Source organism: Phalacrocorax carbo, chromosome 6 (genome assembly GCF_963921805.1).
Source record: "Phalacrocorax carbo chromosome 6, bPhaCar2.1, whole genome shotgun sequence".
Taxonomy (NCBI): Eukaryota; Metazoa; Chordata; class Aves; order Suliformes; family Phalacrocoracidae; genus Phalacrocorax; species Phalacrocorax carbo.
The window spans coordinates 20,345,534-20,364,925 of NC_087518.1; the positions used below are offsets into that span (position 1 = coordinate 20,345,534).

General features: G+C 36.2%; 1 protein-coding gene across 12 annotated transcripts in view; it reads left to right on the forward strand.

Annotated features, from left to right (window-relative positions):
• DOCK3 (dedicator of cytokinesis 3) overlaps nt 1-19,392 on the forward strand; it is a 222,954-nt gene that overhangs the window by 136,815 nt on the left and 66,747 nt on the right. For all 12 annotated transcript variants that reach the window (XR_010373348.1, XM_064454097.1, XM_064454103.1 and 9 more), the window contains exons 15-20: nt 9,432-9,556; nt 14,837-14,999; nt 15,482-15,588; nt 16,305-16,476; nt 17,157-17,254; nt 19,240-19,323. Coding sequence is in view for 11 of the 12 variants with exons in the window: in XM_064454097.1 (XP_064310167.1) it covers nt 9,432-9,556; nt 14,837-14,999; nt 15,482-15,588; nt 16,305-16,476; nt 17,157-17,254; nt 19,240-19,323 (749 nt within the window). In the remaining variant the exon portion in view is untranslated. The remainder of the gene's footprint in view (nt 1-9,431; nt 9,557-14,836; nt 15,000-15,481; nt 15,589-16,304; nt 16,477-17,156; nt 17,255-19,239; nt 19,324-19,392) is intronic.

Genomic DNA, 19,392 nt, shown 5'->3' on the forward strand with positions numbered 1-19,392 from the left:
TTCAGAGATAGTATGATGATCCTTTTGCATTGGTTGACTATACCTGAGGCTGTAAATCTGGTCTGATTTTCCGCTGGTCTTACAGACCAGCTAGTGCATGCAACAGCTGTCTTGGCTGAAGAATTGCTGTACTTCATTTGCTCCTTACTTCTGGAGCAGCAACTTTGAGATGTTTCTTGTTTTGACACAAGTTGAGCTAGCCTCAGCATAGCCAAGAGTTCATTTAGAGAGGAAACTAGAACCTAGCCAGTCATGCAATCAATAGATATTAAACCTGGCATTCCACTGTCTTGATTTTTACAGTGTAGTAAGAAATGGTGTTACTAATTATATTGCATGTATAGCATTCGAAATACTACCTCATTGCTATGCATTATAACAAAGACCAAGAATAACTTTGCAGACATTGGAAATTTTATGAAGGTGTAATGTGAAAAGTATCAGATTTTATTACTCGAAAGACTGCAGTGACACATCAGTATCAAAAGTAGTTGTAGCCTCATTATGGAGGGTCTTCAGAAAGTACAGTAAAAATAGGGAGTGGGTTAGAGGAGTTTCTAGAAACTAAAAGGATTTAGAACACTGCATTTTATTTACTAACGGTCTTGAAAATAATACAGCAGCAGAGGATGTAGGCTATAAAGCCAATTATATATTTTAGGTTTTAGTGACCTTATAGCCAGTAGAACTATATAGTTCCAGTCTTAACCCAAAGCAATCAAATAGAGAAAAGATTAAATATTGCATGTTGATTTGCAGGCACAGCTGCTGCAAGGTGAGCTGCTGTAATTGAGATCGCAGCTGGATGTGTCAGCTAGAATAGCTAGATCACAGCTAGAAAAGTCAACATCAAAAATAAGATTTACATACTTGTATAAGTGAACTGATTCTCTTACAAGAATCACTTAATTCTCCATTTTTATGTATAGAGCTGTTTCTCAAGTGCTTTAGACAGCTGAATTTTAGCAAGCTTAAGGAATACTTTCATGGCATCATGTTCCCCCTAATTGTTTTTTTATTTTCTGGGCCGTAGCCTCTTTATGCAAGCTGGCATAGTGGGCCTGTCTTCCCTCTACTTCTGCTGGGTTTGGCAATGCTTTTTTTCAGGGGTTGAACAAGCAGGTTAGCAGTTATCATGCAAAAAGTGGTCCTACCCTAAACTTTAAAAATTCTCTATTCATTGCAGCTAATTCAAATTTCCAAACCTTCTTTCTCTCTCAAATGAAGGACCCTAGGAAAAACACTGCCTCAGTGCCAAAGATGTCCACCAAATTATATTATTATGATCTTAGTGTTATTCAGACTAGAGACCTTTGACATTTAAGTAAATTAAAACCAGATTCCATAGTGTATGTTTGCAGCACTCCCACTCGAAGGCTGGCTATACATGTACAGTAGTGATCTTCCCAGCTCTGGTCAGCCCATCAGTTTTTCAAATGGTACTCTTCAAAAGACCACCGTTGCTTGCTAATCACATTTTTGTGGGAATGACAATTCTCGCTGGAGAAAACACATGGATTTTAAAGTGATAGTCAATTTGGAATTGGTCTCATATATAGAGAGATTTGCTCAAAATAATGATTGATACAAAGAAGACACAAGCCTCAGGCACATGGTGTGAATTTTGGGGCTGTCCTGTGCAGGGGCAGGAGTTGGACTCTATGATCCTTGTGGGTCCCTTCCAACTCAGGACATTCTGTGATTCTTTGAAATTTGTGAAAATACCACCATTCTGCTATTAAATGCTTACTGCCTCTCGAGAGGAGCTGGATACCCAGAACTTCTGGATTCAAAGGGGGCTACAAGAGGTCTGCATATATAGAGTTTAGATGCAAAGCTTTAGGTGTTTGTATTTGTAAAAAAAATGGCTCACATTTGTGGAGAAAGGCAGTTTGTAAATGTCTTTAAACACCAGGTAAGAAAAGAAATCTCTGAAAAATTAGGAGATTACAATACAGTGTAACTTCACTGATGCAGTGAACAGTGTTCATTCTAATTACTTTTTTTTTTTTTTGGCAATGAAAATATGTTTGATATTATTCAAGCAACAGCAGATATTTGCCTGTTGCTTGCTTTTAAAACAATAGATCAAACTGTGGTTTGAGCTTACCCAATGTCCAGGATAGAATATTTGTGTAGAGTAAATTATCTTTCAGGTGGATTAGCCAAGCTACATGAACAAAGAATGTCCATCAATTTACATTATCCTTATGTTGTTACAGCAGAATCAAACATTGTTGTTTAGCTTTATTAGTGTTATCTAAAGTTAGAAAATATTTAATTTTTGAAAAAAAAAAACAACCAAACAAAAAACAACCCTCTTATGCACGTTAGTAGTTCTCAACCATGTCTGCTGCTTTAATTGTCTTTGTCAAACTACCTTTCCTTGCTTTGCTTCAGAACTGTTTCTTTCTAATTAAGGACAGGATTTCCTCTTTCAGAAAAGAGCACAGAAAGTTCATTACTTGTATTTTGCAATTGGATGCAGATTTTTTTCAAGGCAGTGTGATATAAAAATGTTTTTTATGAATATATTAATAAAAGCTAGGTCACCTAGTATTGTTAAAATATGCAGTGATCATTCTGCTGAACCAAGAAATCTATTTTTAACAAAGTAAATAGCTCTAACATTTCAAATTAATCTTCTTGGTCATAGGTTTTAACATTTTTATGTTCTTTTTTTAATACAAAATCCTTTCACATGTAGACATCTTAACCATTAAAATTCTGTAGCTGTGTCTTAGCACACAGTTTTCTTACCCCATTTTGTTTTCTAAACAGTAGCATTAGTTCCTATATCAAGCCCTAACTCGGATATGAGAAACATGAGTGATAGCTGTTCATCATAAAGAAATAAAGTTAAACCGGTCTTTATGTGCTTATATCTTGCATGGTTATGCAGAACAACATCAACATCCTACAAAATAACTATGCCTGTCTTAATCTCTAAAGAAAAAAATGTGTTTTGTTTCTTACTGTGTTGTAATCTGAGAAGAGCATCATAAAGACTTTAATGATCTTTTTTGTCCGAATCAGAAGGGATTCAGTCAAACCAGCCTCATGAAGAGGTGTGGTGGGTTTTTATTCATTTGTGGGTTTTTTTTTTCCTTCTCTAAATTGCTACTGGGTTTAAGACTGTCCATCTGATCCTGACAATTTAACCTTTCCTCAGAGATAAAAGCAATGAGGCATGTGCTGCTTGCTTTTTGGATTGCAACTTCATTTCTATACAGAACTTGCTGATCAGAAATCTATTGCATAGGCATGGCGTTTGTCAGTTCCCCAAAGGACACCCTTTCCCTTCCCCATGTGCTGATAACGATCCTGTCTTTTACTTTGATCCTCTGATGAAAAGTGCATGCTTCATCTTCTACATGTGAGTGATGTTTCTTTCTCTTTTTTCTCTCTCCTTGTCTTAATCTCCTGGCTTCTCTCCCTTTCCTTTCCCTTTATTCTCTCCCCTTTCTTTCTGATGCAGAGATGAAGATAGTTGGGTGTAAGTTTCTGCTTTTCTGTGTAATGTCTGCTTATTGCTTGCTTTTTCCCATTTTCATGTCTCTCATGGAATGTTGGGGATTGGTAAAGATATAGAAAACTATGACATCATAGGGAAACTTTGGTAAGAGAGGGGCATAGACTTTGTCTTATCAGTCTGTCTTTGTACCACAGTGTTTCAGACAAATTTAGTAGCTATAACGGAGAATCAGTAGCAAAGGTGAGAAACAACTCAGTATCTGTTTTATCAGTGAGCACAGAGGCATGGCAAAAATACATTAAGAAATGAACATGGCAGAATCCATCAGCTACTCTCAGAATATTCACAGCAAGACAAGTCTACAAGACTAAAAGACATATTTATGTAATAGTTATCCCCAAAAAGCATTTACAAGGAGAATAAAAAATATTTTTGTCATTAATAAACTTGCAGAAATGGAAAGTTAAAATACTAAGAGAGAAGAAAAAAGAGATAAAAAATATATTAAAAATCAACTCAGCACTACTGAAAGGAAACTGTTTCAGGGAAATCATTGAATTTAAAAAGAGCATTTTATAAATTCTTTCCTAGACATAGAAGTCGAACAACGGATAGCAAATAATCTAGTAAATATTTTTGTTCCTTTTCCTTGAAACAATTGAGTTCTGTTCACCAAAAGCTAGAGGAACACACAGAGTTAAACCTGCATAATATTCTCGGGGGGGTGGGGGGGGAGTTAATTTTATCTACAGGCAGTAGATAAAAGCTCTGCTTCCCCTTGCTGCTGTAATATTACTCACATGTTAATAGTGGCATACTATAACTATTTCAAGAATATAGGCCTTAAAAAAAGTTGGTGACTGACTGGTGATGGGGCAGAGAAATGGATCTCAAATGGGTCTAATGTGATTCCCAGAGGCTGACCATACCAGGCTTCTTAATTTTAACAGGCAAGTAGTAATACAGTGGGCAATACAGCAGGTTTTTACACCATTATCAAAGGTGACTTCGCTGTTAAAGCAAGGGAAAAGCATGCAGTGCGAGGCCTGTCACTCTTAATCTTTTGAGACATGATGAGAACAAGTCCATAATGGTCAGCCAGAAAGAAGGCCAGAGAGTGTTTGAGACATGTCCCATATGGTGCACTTTGTCTTTTTCCTTTAGTCCATTTGTTTTGAAGAAGTAATGTGATGATCACAAAGCTGATTGTGGGCCTCGTTCTGTTAACTTCTTCCGTGTTGAAATTACTGCACTTCAGAAGTAGTCACAATGGTTTGCATTTGGAGAAAGTTAGAACTTAAAGTAAGCGTGTAGCATGCAGTTTGAGATCACAGTCCAGTCACTGGCACCCTGCTCTTGTGCAGTGGCCTCCAAAGCTACTGCAGAGAAGAGCTGTCCATCAAGGGAGCGTCTGGTTTAATATAGTACTCTTGGCCAAAAAGAAGAGCATTTACCATTGCAAAGAGCTAGAACAAATACAGCTAAAGCACATTGTAACACTATCCATGAATATAAGTATTCTACATTTTATAGTTTGTCTCAAAGATTTTAGTTACTTGCTGGCCTGAGTCACTTACAGAGTCAAACCCTTAGTGGTTTAAATTGCTGTAATTTAATTGAAGTCAGTGGTGTGATGCTCATTTACTCTAGTTGGGGGGATGTTCATTTATATAGAGGACGTTAGATGTATGGTTTTGTTTTGTTTTTTTCTTCATAAGCCATTGTGGAAGATACTCTGAGAGCCTTTCTTGCCCATTCATGCTCTGGGGGTTATTGGCACTCCTCTGTAAAATGCCAGTATTTTCAAAAAGATGCTAAACCCAGTGATGTTAGAGAGTTGAGTAGACAGGATATCAGTGTGTTGGGCCCTAAGTAAATAGGACCATCTCAACAACTTAACAGACATAAATGCTAATTTTTATAGATAGATTCTGGGTTTTTACATCCTTGGCTGTTTAAATGGTAAAAGGCTAAACTTTCAGTTTTAAAAAAAATCCAATGAAGATTCTCTGGATAAATAGAGTTGTTTTACAGAGTTACTTGAAACTAGACCTGTACATCCTGAATGTTGCGAGTTGCCACTTTTGTCCAGCTTACAGGGATATATTACGTTTCTTTTACAGGCTCTCAAAGTCATAGAACATTGACCTCTTGGAAAACAAATTTTCTAGAATCAAGATGTCAGAGATTTGTTTGCCTCTTTCTCCTGTAGGAACTTATGGGAATTATGTAACCTTTTGTTTACACAGTATTCATCTGTATAAAACAGGGACTATTCTTGTTCTCAGTGTACAAAATCTTTTAGGATCCCTTAATAAAAAGAGTTAGATTAAATGCATATGGTTTCTGTAAATTGTTACTACATTCCAGTTCAAGTAGCTGGTTAGTCTTCTAGTGGAAAACCTACAAATCTTATCAGGATTAATCTCCTACTTATTCTAATAGACACTAGACAATTACTGGCCACTGGACTACTTAATGTTTGTAAGTCTTAAATATTATAAATAAGTTGATATATGGTTCATGTAGCCTTTTCCACCACTCGTTTTTTTCCCCATTGCCATTAAAATTGTTTCAGGTGATATGAGAAAGGGTTTCATTTCACTAGAAGCAACCCCTCCCCCAAGCTATAATTTATTATTTATAATTTAAGCAATTGTACATTTGACATAAGGCTTTGTAAATAGGCTAAAACAAACAAAACAAATCCCCCATAAAGGTGAAGGGAGGGTAAACGTAGAGCTTCAGACACATCAGAATATAATTCTTTTTTAATAATGTGAAAAATACTGTATTTCAAGGCATTTCATAAAGAATTAGTAACTGCATGTGTTAGAACTGCACTTATTTTATGCTAAGAAGCAGTTTACATTTGGTTTTAAATTGAAAACAATTGTAGAGAGATGGGCTTTAAAAGAAATATAATTCTGAAAACTCTCATTAGGTTTTCAGTTCATCCTTGACAGCCATCTAACACAGAGACATCTCAGCTTAAAAAGTCATCCGCAGGTTTTAGTCCGTAAATACTTTGGCCCACTAGCCCTCTAGCACTTTTTTATTCCTGTACTAATGATAGGAGGCCACAGCTAACCCAGTTTTATGATCTGCACTGCTCTATTTGTGAAGATGTGAGTGTAGCACACTGTTTTTCTCTCAAAATGCAAGAGTTATTGTCACTTCAGAGCCAGTACTGTTTTACAGTAGTTTGCTGCGCAGCAGGCATGAATTGTCTGGTTTGTAGACAAGTTCTATATTTATATTTTTCATTTTACAATGGAATTAAATATGGGAAAAGCTCTATCTGCCAAGATTTTTGACTTGATAAGTAGCTGTCATGTATGTTAGGGCCAACAAGGATCACTTCTTGATCATACTGATCATGCTTTTTGTTTAGTCACATGCAAACTGCACTGCACTATCTGTTCATGCATTTGTGCGGAATGTTTTCACTAGCCTTGCAATTTGCATACTCAAAATAAAATTTTTAATAAACTCCTCTGTGTTCAAGAATTTGCTTTAGTTTCTGTGCAGCCCATTAGTGCATCTGAGCTCAAGCAGTTGGAGAAAAAAATGGCTCAGCAAGAGATGTGGTTAGTGCGTATGTTGGGAAAAGGAGAAACTTATTGTAAGATTATTTTCACTGAAATAAATGGAAGTGTTTGAGTTTGTAGTTTGAACTCCAGATTTTCAAGAAACTGATGGGCTCCTTACCTGAAAGTTAAGTGCTTTTTGCCTTTTCCAGATACACTTACTTTCCTATTTTTATTACATGTAATTACCTTTCTTTATTTTTTTAAGGTTCAATAGACAACATTTTTACAAGAGAAAATAACCATTGTACTTCACTAAAATACATTTTCCCTTCTTTTTTCTTCATTTTGATGCAAATCCACTGTTTTTTAGATTCTTCTACTACTCTACCCCAAAGGCATTTTTTTAATTAGTGAAGTAATATCCCTCCTGTTAAGCTTAATGGAAGATAAGATGCTATATATAACCAAATGCTGCCTTTAATTTAGGCTGGAAAATTATTTGCTATCTGACATTGGACTTTGTGTCTTCCAGAAAAGAGGTCATAAATAGGAAGCTCCAAAATGCTAATTATAGTGGGTACAATTAATTTCTATTTAGAGTCACAGCATACAAATTGAAACTATTTCCCTCATTGTGCAGACTGCTAAAAAAAAAGGATGGAGTCTGTTAAGCAAGAGGATTTTCAAAACAAAAGTCCCTACTTGAACTATTTTTTGCGCTGTTTTGTATTTCCTTGATATTCCTGTAGTCAACATATAGGTAGCTTTGCTTGATTTTGAACAGCAAGATAATTTTCTCTGTTGTTGTGGACCATGGGGTGTTGCATTTGATGAGTATTCTTTGATGAAAAAAATCCAGATCAAATATTTGAGGTCTTTCACCAGCCTCTTGCTATCATCTTTTTGCCGTTAATGAACCATAGCATTTTCAGTCCTCTAACTGTGAGGTGTTTCAAGCAGTCAGCTCTGTGTGAATCCACAGTGAGAGTGAGGTTGATGGAAAAAGGAGGGTATTTTGCATGCAGATTCCCATTCATAAAGATTTCCTAGCAGAAAGCTACAGAGCTGTGTATGTATTTTCCATGCTTAAAAAGTTGTACTTATGTCCAGAAATAAAAATGAAAGTAGGCACAGGACTGAAAGCTTCTATTGTTTGTCCCTGCAGTAGATTAAGGAACAAATTCTGTGGGGTTATAGGCTTCATGCAGAATTTGAAGTGCTGCTTTGACAGACACAAAAGGATATCCCTCAACGCCTGAAGGCAAATGCTGCTTATTTCATTGTGCTTCTGATTAATAAACAGATTTAACTGCATCATCTTCTCCAAGTACTGGAGTAGAAGAAATCAGGCATTGAAGGAATCTCTGCCTTGCTGGATAACCATTCCATTACTTCATTATTTAGTCTCTCGAGGCTGCTTAACAAAATACTTGCCTTGAAAGGGTTTAAGTTTTTATTGTTCTAATTTTTTGTGGTTTAATGTATTGCCCTTCCATATGTTTGCCTTTGTGGCAAGTAAATAAAAGGAAGTGGTAAGTGAGCCATCATGAAATGGTGACAGTTACTAAATCTTACACAAAAATAGGCTCTACCTGCTCTCCTTGTGGCACATGCTTTAGAACTGACTGCATTAATTTCGAAAACAGTGTTTCCTACATCAGATTCTTGAAAACAAACAAAAGTGAGCTAGAATCTGTCAAATTCAAGATAACAAGATGCTGAGATAGGTGCTAGTTACCATTTGTATTTCTGAATATAGTAATTTGCTCTGAAAGGTCTTCAAAAAGAGGTAGTGAGAAATTGGCAAGTATCCATACTGCCCGCTTTCTTATATTCATGCATATGGATACCAGAGGCTAGCCAAAAATCGGGGAGGGGGGGGAGGGAGGGGGGATTATAATTCCTTCTTAATCCATCTGAATTGAATTACAACCAGATTTCCAAAAAGGCTGCTTTTATTTTGTTGTTATGATGAAAATAAATTACGAAAATGTAGAAAATACTTGAGGTAACTGAATATAATTTTCTGCTGATCATCACAAAAATACTTATTTTTCTTAAAATGTGAAACATGAAGACTGATGTTAATGATGTTTTGTCAGGCTTAGCCTGATACTTCCAAATCAGCAAACTAGACAAAGTAGTAGATGATTTTATTCCCTTCCCCACTTACGCATAATAAGAGCAAGTATTGATTCTGAGTTCATGCTTAATAAAGGCATTACTAACAATGGTCTGATTTTATGCACTGATATTAAAATGCTCATCTTTATTAACAATTAACTTGCTGCTTGGAATGATTTGGGCATCAGCCATAGTCTTGCAGAACACAGAAAATAGTTTGCAGAATCAAAACATGTTGCACACGGGCACTGAGTCTTCTATGTTGAATTTAAGCATGTGACTCTGGTCTTCTACTGTAGGTGATATACGCAATGACTTATACCTGACATTGGAAAAGGGTGATTTTGAAAGAGGTGGGAAAAGTGTGCAGAAGAACATTGAAGTGACCATGTATGTGCTCTATGCGGATGGAGAAATCTTGAAGGTAAGTGCTTCTTTCCTCTGAGCATCAGGTGCCATCTGCTTGCTCCATGGACATGTTCTCTTGTTTTGTTGTCTCTAATGGAAGGGAAATGCTAAACTAAAAGTAGATCTTCCTTTTTTTTTTTTTTTTAATTGTAAATATGTATATTATGATGAAGGAACTTGTCAGTTATAAATTTGAAAGAATTTGGAGCACTTCCCCTATATGGGAATAGGAGACTTGGAGAAAATATTAATAAACTGAAAAGCTTCCGTAATTTCAAAATGTTATGTCAGTGGCTATAGAAAAATAAAATTTAGAGTAACTGTAGTCAGAAAGGACTGAAGAGTATGTGACAAACATCTAAAATTAAATAACGTGTGTCATACAATGTGATGAAGTGTTATAACAGGAGAGACTTTTAAGTCCGAGTTGTTGAAGTTGTGGTGCTGAATGTAGTTTTAGAAAATAAATTGGAGTAGGCGTATTTCCAAGATCTTGGCTTTCACCCTGGGATGGCTCCATTCCAGCTGTGGATGGTGATGTTTAAAGTTTTTCTTTCTTCCTCTGTTCTTGCTTTTAGTATTACTGAAGAGAAGAAGGTAGATAAGTCAGCATTGTGTGGGGTGGGAGGGTGTGAGGACAGAGAAGTAAATGGAAAGTATTTCAACATAAACATCTCTCAAAAATGGAGAAATGGCTGGATTAAAATGTAATAATCATAACTTCCACCTACCCTACCTTTTTTTTACCTCCACTGCAATACCAAAGTGCTTGTGTACCAAACTCATTGCCACAGTCTGGTTTTTTTAATTGAAAGGAGAACTTCTCCTTTATTACTACAATTGCTTGTGATTTCATTAGAAGTAAAGTATAGCTCTTGTAAGGAACTGGTTTGTGCTCCTAGCTGTTGCAGAAAGACCACAATCCTTTTGTGTTTTATTCCATTAGGCATACCTTTCAAACTGAGTGGCATATTTTTAATCATCGCTGCATTTCACAGCAGTCTGCCAAAGACCAGTGTAGGTCTTTACTCTCCAAACTGCAATATTAGCATCTTCCAGTGATGATGTACATAATGCTAGCTAATTACACTGTAACTGTGGCTAATGAGTAAGTATAAAAGCCATATAATTTCTAGACATCATCAGTATTAACCACTTCTGTGGTTTTGGTTGTAGTGGTCATTCACAGATACTAAGTTATCTTTTTCTTATGCTTGCCTGTTATTACTACTGTAACAGTACTTCAGGGCTTTACAAGGAACAGACATGGTACGAAAAAACTAAGACTAGTCAATCTGATTAGAAAAAATTCAAGTGAACATTTGTCATAAAGGAGTATCTTTACATATAAAGGTGCTTTTGTGTTTTTTTAAATTTAAACCACATATATAAAAGAATATCTTTATATCAGGTTTTATGTTATTGCTCCTCCGTAAAGTTGCAGTGAAAGTAATAAAGATACTTGGCTTACATCAGGGAGATCTTTGGTTATGAGATCTAATGATGCCTAAGATCCATTGTATTTCAAGAACACAGACACTAGCATTTTTCTACATAGGAAATACTCCAAGGTATAAGCTAGCATATCTACTGAAAAATGAGGAAAACAACCATCAGGGACAATAGAAGTTGAACTCTCCTTCCCTTTAATTTGAACTCCTCACTGCTTAGGTACATTTGTGTTCTCTCTCAACTGCAGAATAGAGCTAGAAAAATAATGTATAAAACTGAATATCAGTTGAACTGAATATAGACGCATAGCTCAAAAGTGCTAAATGACAATTTGAAGGAATAATCACATGCACATAAGAGAAAGAAGCAGCTACTTAGAATTGAGTTTGCAAACTAATAATGTCTCCTCTTTTTTCGTCACTGCCACAGTTTCTACATGATTTAAAAATTCTGAAAATTCGTCTGCCGAAGATGTAGATGAGACAGCCATCTGGAATTACTACTTAGTGGGTTATCTTACCATTCAATGGTAACATCCTTCTTCATGTAGAAAAAAATTGATCCTATTAAGTGTATATGGCTGCTCTAAGTCTATAAAAATGCCCTGAAAATTATTAGGATTCAGCTCCTTAAACTGTAGATTTCCAGTTTGTCTCAAGTTTCAGAATGCAGATTTTGATTGTAAAATACAGGCAACATTTGTGCTCAAAATCTCGTGTTTCAGGTGGAGAGCCCCGAGAACAAAGAGGTCCATCAGTTCCAACCATCCCACCTGTGCAATGGGTTTTGGGAAGTCTAGGTATCCATTTGTCTAAAACTTAACACAGGTCTGTTTGTCTGGGGTCTTTTAGTATGCCACTAAATGGATACTTGTTTACCTATATTAAGAATTTAGTTTTAAACCCTAGATGGCTTATTTTTCACTGCAGCCATCTGGTTTATGTGATCTTCAGTATGGACACCTAGAGCAGCATGTGAAGATCTGCCATTTTCTATTAGGAGGGATCTGGTTTCACCCAAAGACAAAATATAATTTCATTCCTAGATGAAGCAGCTGGAAAAAGACCTCTAAACCAGGACTTTCATTGCAGTCATTCAGCATAATCTAAAAGAAAATACTGAAGACTGCAACAAGAGGAGTCATAACTTTTTAATATATCTGTTAAGAATAAGGTGTGTGTTGGATAGGGCTTGGTGAAGTACTGATGAAGGGAATTGCTTTGTTTGGGTTCCCTGAACGTTCACTTGCGTGACCTGAGGTTGCTTTTGAAGTCTAGCTATTTTCTGTCTTCTGTTGCATTTGTCTAATTATGACATCAATTTAATAACTTTCAGTAGGTGATATAGTAGAGAAGCTAATAAGTATGGGCAGAACACTGGAAGTTCAGTCATTGCCCCCAAAACACTACTGTTTTGGTAGAAATTTCCTTTACTGTTCCTGACCTACGGCCTTTCCAGAGCAGACACTGCCAAATGAGAAAGTGTGCGGAGTTACACAGTACAGTTGGGAAATTGCCACAAAATTTTCATCTTGTATTAAAATAAATAAGCTTTTCCTGACCAGCAGCACAATCCAAATCTGAATTATGCCTTTGTGAAGACTTTAGCGGAACCATACGCAGCGTTAATGAGAATATTCTGTCTGTCTCAAATCCCTATTGCTGTTGAGTATATCTTGGTCCAAAAATAGTGCTATTGAAAGCAGTGAAATTATTCCCAGGATACAGTGCTGTTCAAAATGAAAATGAGTATTTCTTTTCAAAATGGTCTTACTCAGTTGTTAGTATCTTTCAATATAGTCTGAAAAATAAAAAGCCTTGACACATTTCTCACTTATTCTTTCTGTTCCAGTAGCAGGAATATCTTACTAATTGCGAGGCATACCTTAAATGATAAAATTATTACCTGATACTTTTTCTAGTTTAGCTTCCCTTACTTGCCTCTGCCCTCTAATTCACCTACATTTTGGGGTCTCATGGTAACTAGGTGTACGGACACTAGTTTCATGTTTATATTTTGCAGATCACAATTCAGAATTAAAGATTAAACAATCCTCCCTCCTCAGACTATAGATTGTAGTATAAACACATAGAAACTCAGTTAACAACCAGAAGAAAAGACTCTTCACCAAGTTTATAGCATTCAAAGACTGACCATTTGTCTGCCAAGGCAGGTAATTTTTTTGAGGCAACAGGAAAAAGCTCACAATAAAATTTGAATTTTTACTGTACCTTAGAAAAGAAAAACAAATACTATTTTACTTTCTCCTAGGAACCTAATGCAGAATGAGGTTTTGGAATTGCTGCGTTGAAGCCCAACAAGTTACTCTTATTACAACTGGTGTATTGCAGGCATTCTGGCTTTTAGTACTGCCACCACTGTTCTCACTTCAACCTGTTAATATCTGCAACAGTTAATTCTTGTTGCTGTATTAAAAAAAAAGTCACCTTTGTGCTGGGATTGTAGCACATACCATTAGGTTACTAAGACTTACTTGAGAGGACCAAGTTTTGTGAGTATACGCTACAGACACTCAGTTAGGACTAGAGCCTTTGCAATGAATCTCTGTCCAAGGAGGCTGTTCTTGCATTGAATCCCAAAATTCCAGAGATCTTTTCTTTCTTTTTGGGCTCCTTCACAAATTCTTAACTTTCTCAAAGCCGGAAGAATATTACCACAGGCTGAACTAACTGGGTCTGGTTAATGGGATATACTTAACTTGATAGTCCCTTAATTACAGATGAAAATATCAAATCACATTGTTGGTATTTTCTTGGGATAGAATTTAGAGATGCTTTGGGAAAATGCCCAGTAGTTGTTCTTGTGATGATACTATTCCATGTGGGGTGTTTTTATATCAGAATTTATATTGCACGTGTTGTTTTGAGTCTGCTTAGCTTCTGTTTCTTCCTGGATTCATTATTCTTGGAGATGCTAAAAGTGAAGAATCTCTAATCTTTTTCTGAATGGTTTTAGAAGATGACATATCTCTTGCATCACTTTCTAAGTGCTAGGTCTCAAACATGGGTTTAGTGCTCATACAAAAAAATGTTCTTCCTGCTCCATTTCTTCATTACAAAAGACCTTTTACTGTCCTTATTTCAGGACTTCAGTATTTCTCCTAACTTCCATTGCTTATGTTCTGACCAAGGATTTCTGTATTTCCTAAATAATATCAATTAATGGTTTTCTTCCTCTGTATTTTGAGAATACATACATTGGTCAAGATCTCTGAGCTTTTTATATCTAAAAGCAGAAATATAGATCCCATTATATTTTTAGGTGATGACTATTCAACAGAAATTCTTTGCTTACCACTAATCAAGTAACTTGATCAGAATTTTCTGGGATACTAGGTGAGGCTCCATAGTTTTAGTTTCAAAAGACTAACATTTTAAGAGCTTGAAAAGTTACAGGTATCATTTCTGAACTGAGATACTGAAGCAGAAATCTGATTAAATGTTATTTTCAGAAAAGTAATATTGTAAGTGATGATCCCATTAGGTCCTTTGGGTTTTTTTGGACTCATCTTTATATATTTGGACTTATGTGTTTATTGTATCTGGTTTATGCTTGATAGAAAACTTAACTTAAATAATAACTTAAGATACTGGAATCCATCCAGTATCAGAGGTCTCCTAGCTCATCCTTTGTCCCAAAACACTGTTTAAAGATCTCTTTAAAAAATTCTGATTTTATTGTGTCTGAGTTTCTGCTTCTGACTGCTCCTTTATGTCCACAGAAATCTATGAATTACATAAAGGTTATCACGATGTAATAAAATGACTCATCTGTAGTGATGTGATATCTCTTAGTCTTAAATTGTGGTTTTTTTTTGTTCCAGGACTGCATCAGCTTGGGCTCAGGAGAGCCAAGCAGGAGTGCATACCACTCTTTTGTCCTTTACCACAATAACAGCCCTCGATGGGGGGAAATCATCAAGTTGCCCATCCCTATAGACAGGTTCCGTGGGTCTCACCTCCGGTTTGAGTTCAGACATTGCTCCAGTGAGTGCTAAATGTAACCAAGAGAAATCTAAAAAAAAGCTGAGGTCTTGCAATTATCAATTTATATTTGAATGAAGTTGTTACTGGCTGGAAAGCAGGAAAGGAGTGCCAACTTAAAATACAGTGAAGGTGCACTGCCAATTAGCTGGTTGCTAAGTTTATTAAACAGCACATTAAAAACATTACGAACAATCAGTGCAGGGCAAAGCATTTTGTAGATGTTCTCTCCTGCTGTTCTTTTGCTGTTTTTTCCTGTAGAATGTTTTCTTTACAGCATGTACATTTTATATATTACTGTGCTCAGCATGTTTGTGTTTGCTTTGAGGCTTGTTGATCATTTGCATAGAATTATACATAGTATCTTATATGTTGTTTCTTATATAGCCTGCATGCTTTTTTTGTGGCATGCAGAGAAGTTAGTGAATACATGGACAGACAGAATATGTACAAATATGATTCCTTATTTCTGTCTCTTGCTACAGCAAAAGACAAGGGAGAAAAGAAGCTCTTTGGTTTTGCATTCACTCCATTGATGAGAGATGATGGCACTACCTTATCGGATGATATCCATGAGCTTTATGTTTATAAGGTACCAATTCTTCTCTGCGGACTTTTCACCTCCTCATCTCTACTTCAGTTAAAATAAGTAATGGTCATTACATTATCTTTTTTAGCCCCTCATTAGAAGTATGCAAGGAACAGATTAATAGTAGTTTCAATATTTTATAGATTCCAAATCACATGACTAGGTATGGATACAGCCTTCTATTCTAAGCACAGACCACCTTTTCCCTTCAGATAACAGTGATTTATCTTCTGTTAATCCTATCCATTTTGAATTCAAACTTGCTAGTGTTTATGAGCATTCAGCAGTTTTACCAGCCTATGGCATTACTCTATACCTTTGTATTATGAAATTATGTTGTACTTCAAATGCACCTTGTTACAATGCTGCAGCTTGGCAACCCTGTAGCAAGGGGTTTTGGGGGGATTGTTTGGGTTGTTTCCTTCCTGCTGATTTAACTTGATTTACTTCTTCAGTATGAATTTCAGACAGCAGCACTAAGTTGTACAATTGGAAGATAGTGGTAAGTTCTAAAGAGTCAGTGGTTAGGACGCCACACTTTCTAGAGCTCGGCCTGTTTTGTGTATGCACAGGCCCCAAAGGTGGTAAGCACAGCTTTTTCTTAGAAGTGTTTTTGTGCACCCAAAAGATAAAGTACTGTTAGGCAATTGCTGTCAGGCTGTAAGTATGTGGAATGAGATAGACTAGGTGCAATTCCATTTCTTATCCTGTACTTGCAGTGTGATGAGAACAGTACGTTTAACAATCACGCACTGTACCTGGGGCTGCCTTGCTGCAAAGAGGACTACAATGGCTGCCCCAACATCCCTTCGAGCCTCATTTTCCAGCGCAGCACCAAAGAGACCTTTTCAGTCTCCACACAGCTTTCTTCTACCAAACTGACCCAGAATGGTAAGTAGCTGATCCTTCAACATAGCTCAAGGCAACAGCGATTATGAAAAAGAGAGGTAGGATGGGTATGCTTATGCTCTGTTTATTTTACTAAAATATTCGTTTGTTGTAATTTCTTTGTGTGTGCTTTTTTTTTTTTTACTAACGCTATTGAAATGAGCAGAAACTGGTTTTTTGAGGAAAACAGGATATTGACAGATGGCAGAGAAATTACATACATTATTGTAAGTGCAAGAGAAGGGTAATATGTTAAAGCAAAGTTAATTTTCATTATATGATTGAAGAACAAAAATTCAATGTTGGCACTTCTATACAATCCAGAGCTTGTTCTGTTCAGGTTTTACAGAGTTACTAAGTAAATAAAAATTTCTTATGGCAACATCCCTGAAGTATGGGAAGACAAAGTGGATTGTCCACAGGACAGTGTCAAGCCATATAGGAAACAATGCAGTCTTTACTCTTTTTAAAGTACTTTACAATTCCTCCATCCATTCCCTTGTTAGTAGTATTGGACTTACTCCATATTTTCCTTCTTTTTTTCCCTTATTTATTTTTTTTCCTGAGAAGTGTGAACTGCAACAAGAGCAGAAGCGTAACATGTAATGAATCTCTGGTGGGTCTGGGGTTGCCATTCTTCCCTCTGCATATGGATTCTAGCTCTTTCTCTCACTGTTCTGCAGTGGATTTGCTTGCCTTACTGAAATGGAAAGCTTACCCAGATCGTGTGATGGATATTCTAGGAAGACTGAGGCATGTCAGTGGTGAGGAAATTGTTAAGGTACGACATGAAATAACAGCCTCTGGATGTATCTGTGATAGCGAGTAACAAGCAGTGCACTTGTTAACGTTCCCTCTTATTGTACTTTTTGATTCACACTGAATTCTCAGAGTGTATGAATTGGGATTTTATTTTGACATGAAACTGAACAGGAAGATATACTCCAAAAATCAATGGATAATTAGTCCTTGGGATCAAAATAGAGCTAGTCCTTGGTAAAATTCCCTCACCCACATGTGCTGTGAGTATCAGGTCCTCAGCACCAATTGTTCCACTCTGCAGGCCCACTCCAGTTGAGCCACACTACTTGCTGATTTAGACATAGCCACTGGTAGTGGTGTTTTGTGCAGACTTATCTGTTCCAATAGTATTTTCTAAAGGATATTCTCTGAAATAGCATTAAGTGTGGTTGGTCACTTCTAGAGTGAAGAAAACAGAGCTGACTCAGAAAACCTGGCCTTCTCAAACAGCTAGTAGAGTTGATCTATAGTTCTGTTTTGCAGATATGTTCTAAATGTCTGTATGGAGGAGAAAGAAACGTGAAACTTTGAAGGTTGTTTTGCTCAATGGCCAATGAACCATCCTGCAAACCTGTTTTCCTGTCCTAGCACTGTGAAGTGGAGCTGTTGCCTAGAGCACCAGTTGCTCTCTAGCATGTCTAACCTATCAGTAATCTATCTCCTATCTAACTATTTCATCATATTTTGTAACCACTGTTGCTCTACATGCCCTTTGCATGACCTGAACTTTCTTAGGTCAAAGGAAGTTCAAAATGCGTTTGAGTACTTATGGTCTCAGCAAAAGCAAAGTGCATTCCAGATATCCCTCTGATAATTTTAGGTGTGCTGAGAACTTCTGCTAGAATTTATTTTTATAAACCTAGAAGTAAAAGGAGATAATTTGCAATGGCAAACAACCAAAGAGAAGAAACCAGAGAGAAATCCCATCACTTAATTAATAGTTCATGATTAAAGGCACGTCAGTGTAACTCATTTGAATGTTGCTATATCTTGCATGTTAATCTTCATGATAACTTTGTAACAGTAACAGACGAGGACAATACCCTGTTTGTATTGGGATTCTTCATGTTTGGTACACTTTGTTTGCAGGGCAGTACAAGTATCTTGTTTTTTATAGAGAAAAGCATAAAAAGATATAGATTAAATTATTCCAAGGGGGAGAAGTAATTGATTCCCTCCCTAAATCAGCTGCCATTTGGCATTCTGAATGCAATCATTCAGAAAAAAAATAAAAAGATATTTTATTCTTCCAGAGACTTAATAAATTGTTATATTTTATTTCTTGTTTTCCACATCAGAAATTTAATTAGAATAGATTTAAAAATCATGAGAGAATGTGCAGTTGTCTTGATCTCCAGCATTCTTCTTCACAGTCATCCTTTCTGAAGACTGGGTGTTCAGGAAGGAAAATCACTGAATTGTCAGCATTTAGTAAGCTGCAGTGTTATGAATGTAAGAAACAATTGGCAATATATAACTTGACCCAATTAAGGCTTGTTATAAAAGCTTTACTGTCTGTCACATAACAAAAAATTTCAATATTAACCATAATTTGGAGCACCAATTAAATGTGCCTTAAATTTGATGACAAACAGTATCTAATAGACTAATGATATGAGAATGAAAGTAAGTTGTTTTGCCACTGTTGTTAGGCAACACTTCTAGTCAGCTCACAGCGAAAGGAACATTCAGTTACATTTACAAATCAGGCATGCAGTACATATTTCTTATTTTTTTGTTTTTCTGTTGTTTTTGTTTAGAAATATTCCTTGTAAAGAGAAAAATTCTTCTTAGTAAAAACAAATTAAAATCTGTTGCATCATATGGATGAACCTGAAGTGGTTTGTCCTTGGCAAGTGTTTCACAAAGATATCAATATGTATGAAATAATTAAAGCAGGGGGGAAATAACCTTCTTATGAAGACAATTGAATTTGAAATTCTTTGTTTATTCCTGTCACTTTAGTTCCTACAAGATATTCTTGACACACTGTTTGTAGTTTTGGATGACAACACAGAAAAGTATGGTCTATTGGTCTTTCAGTCTTTGGTAAGCTGCTGAATTGTTACTTTTCTTTATCTCATGGTCAGTGAGTTTTATGTTTCTTATTATCATATT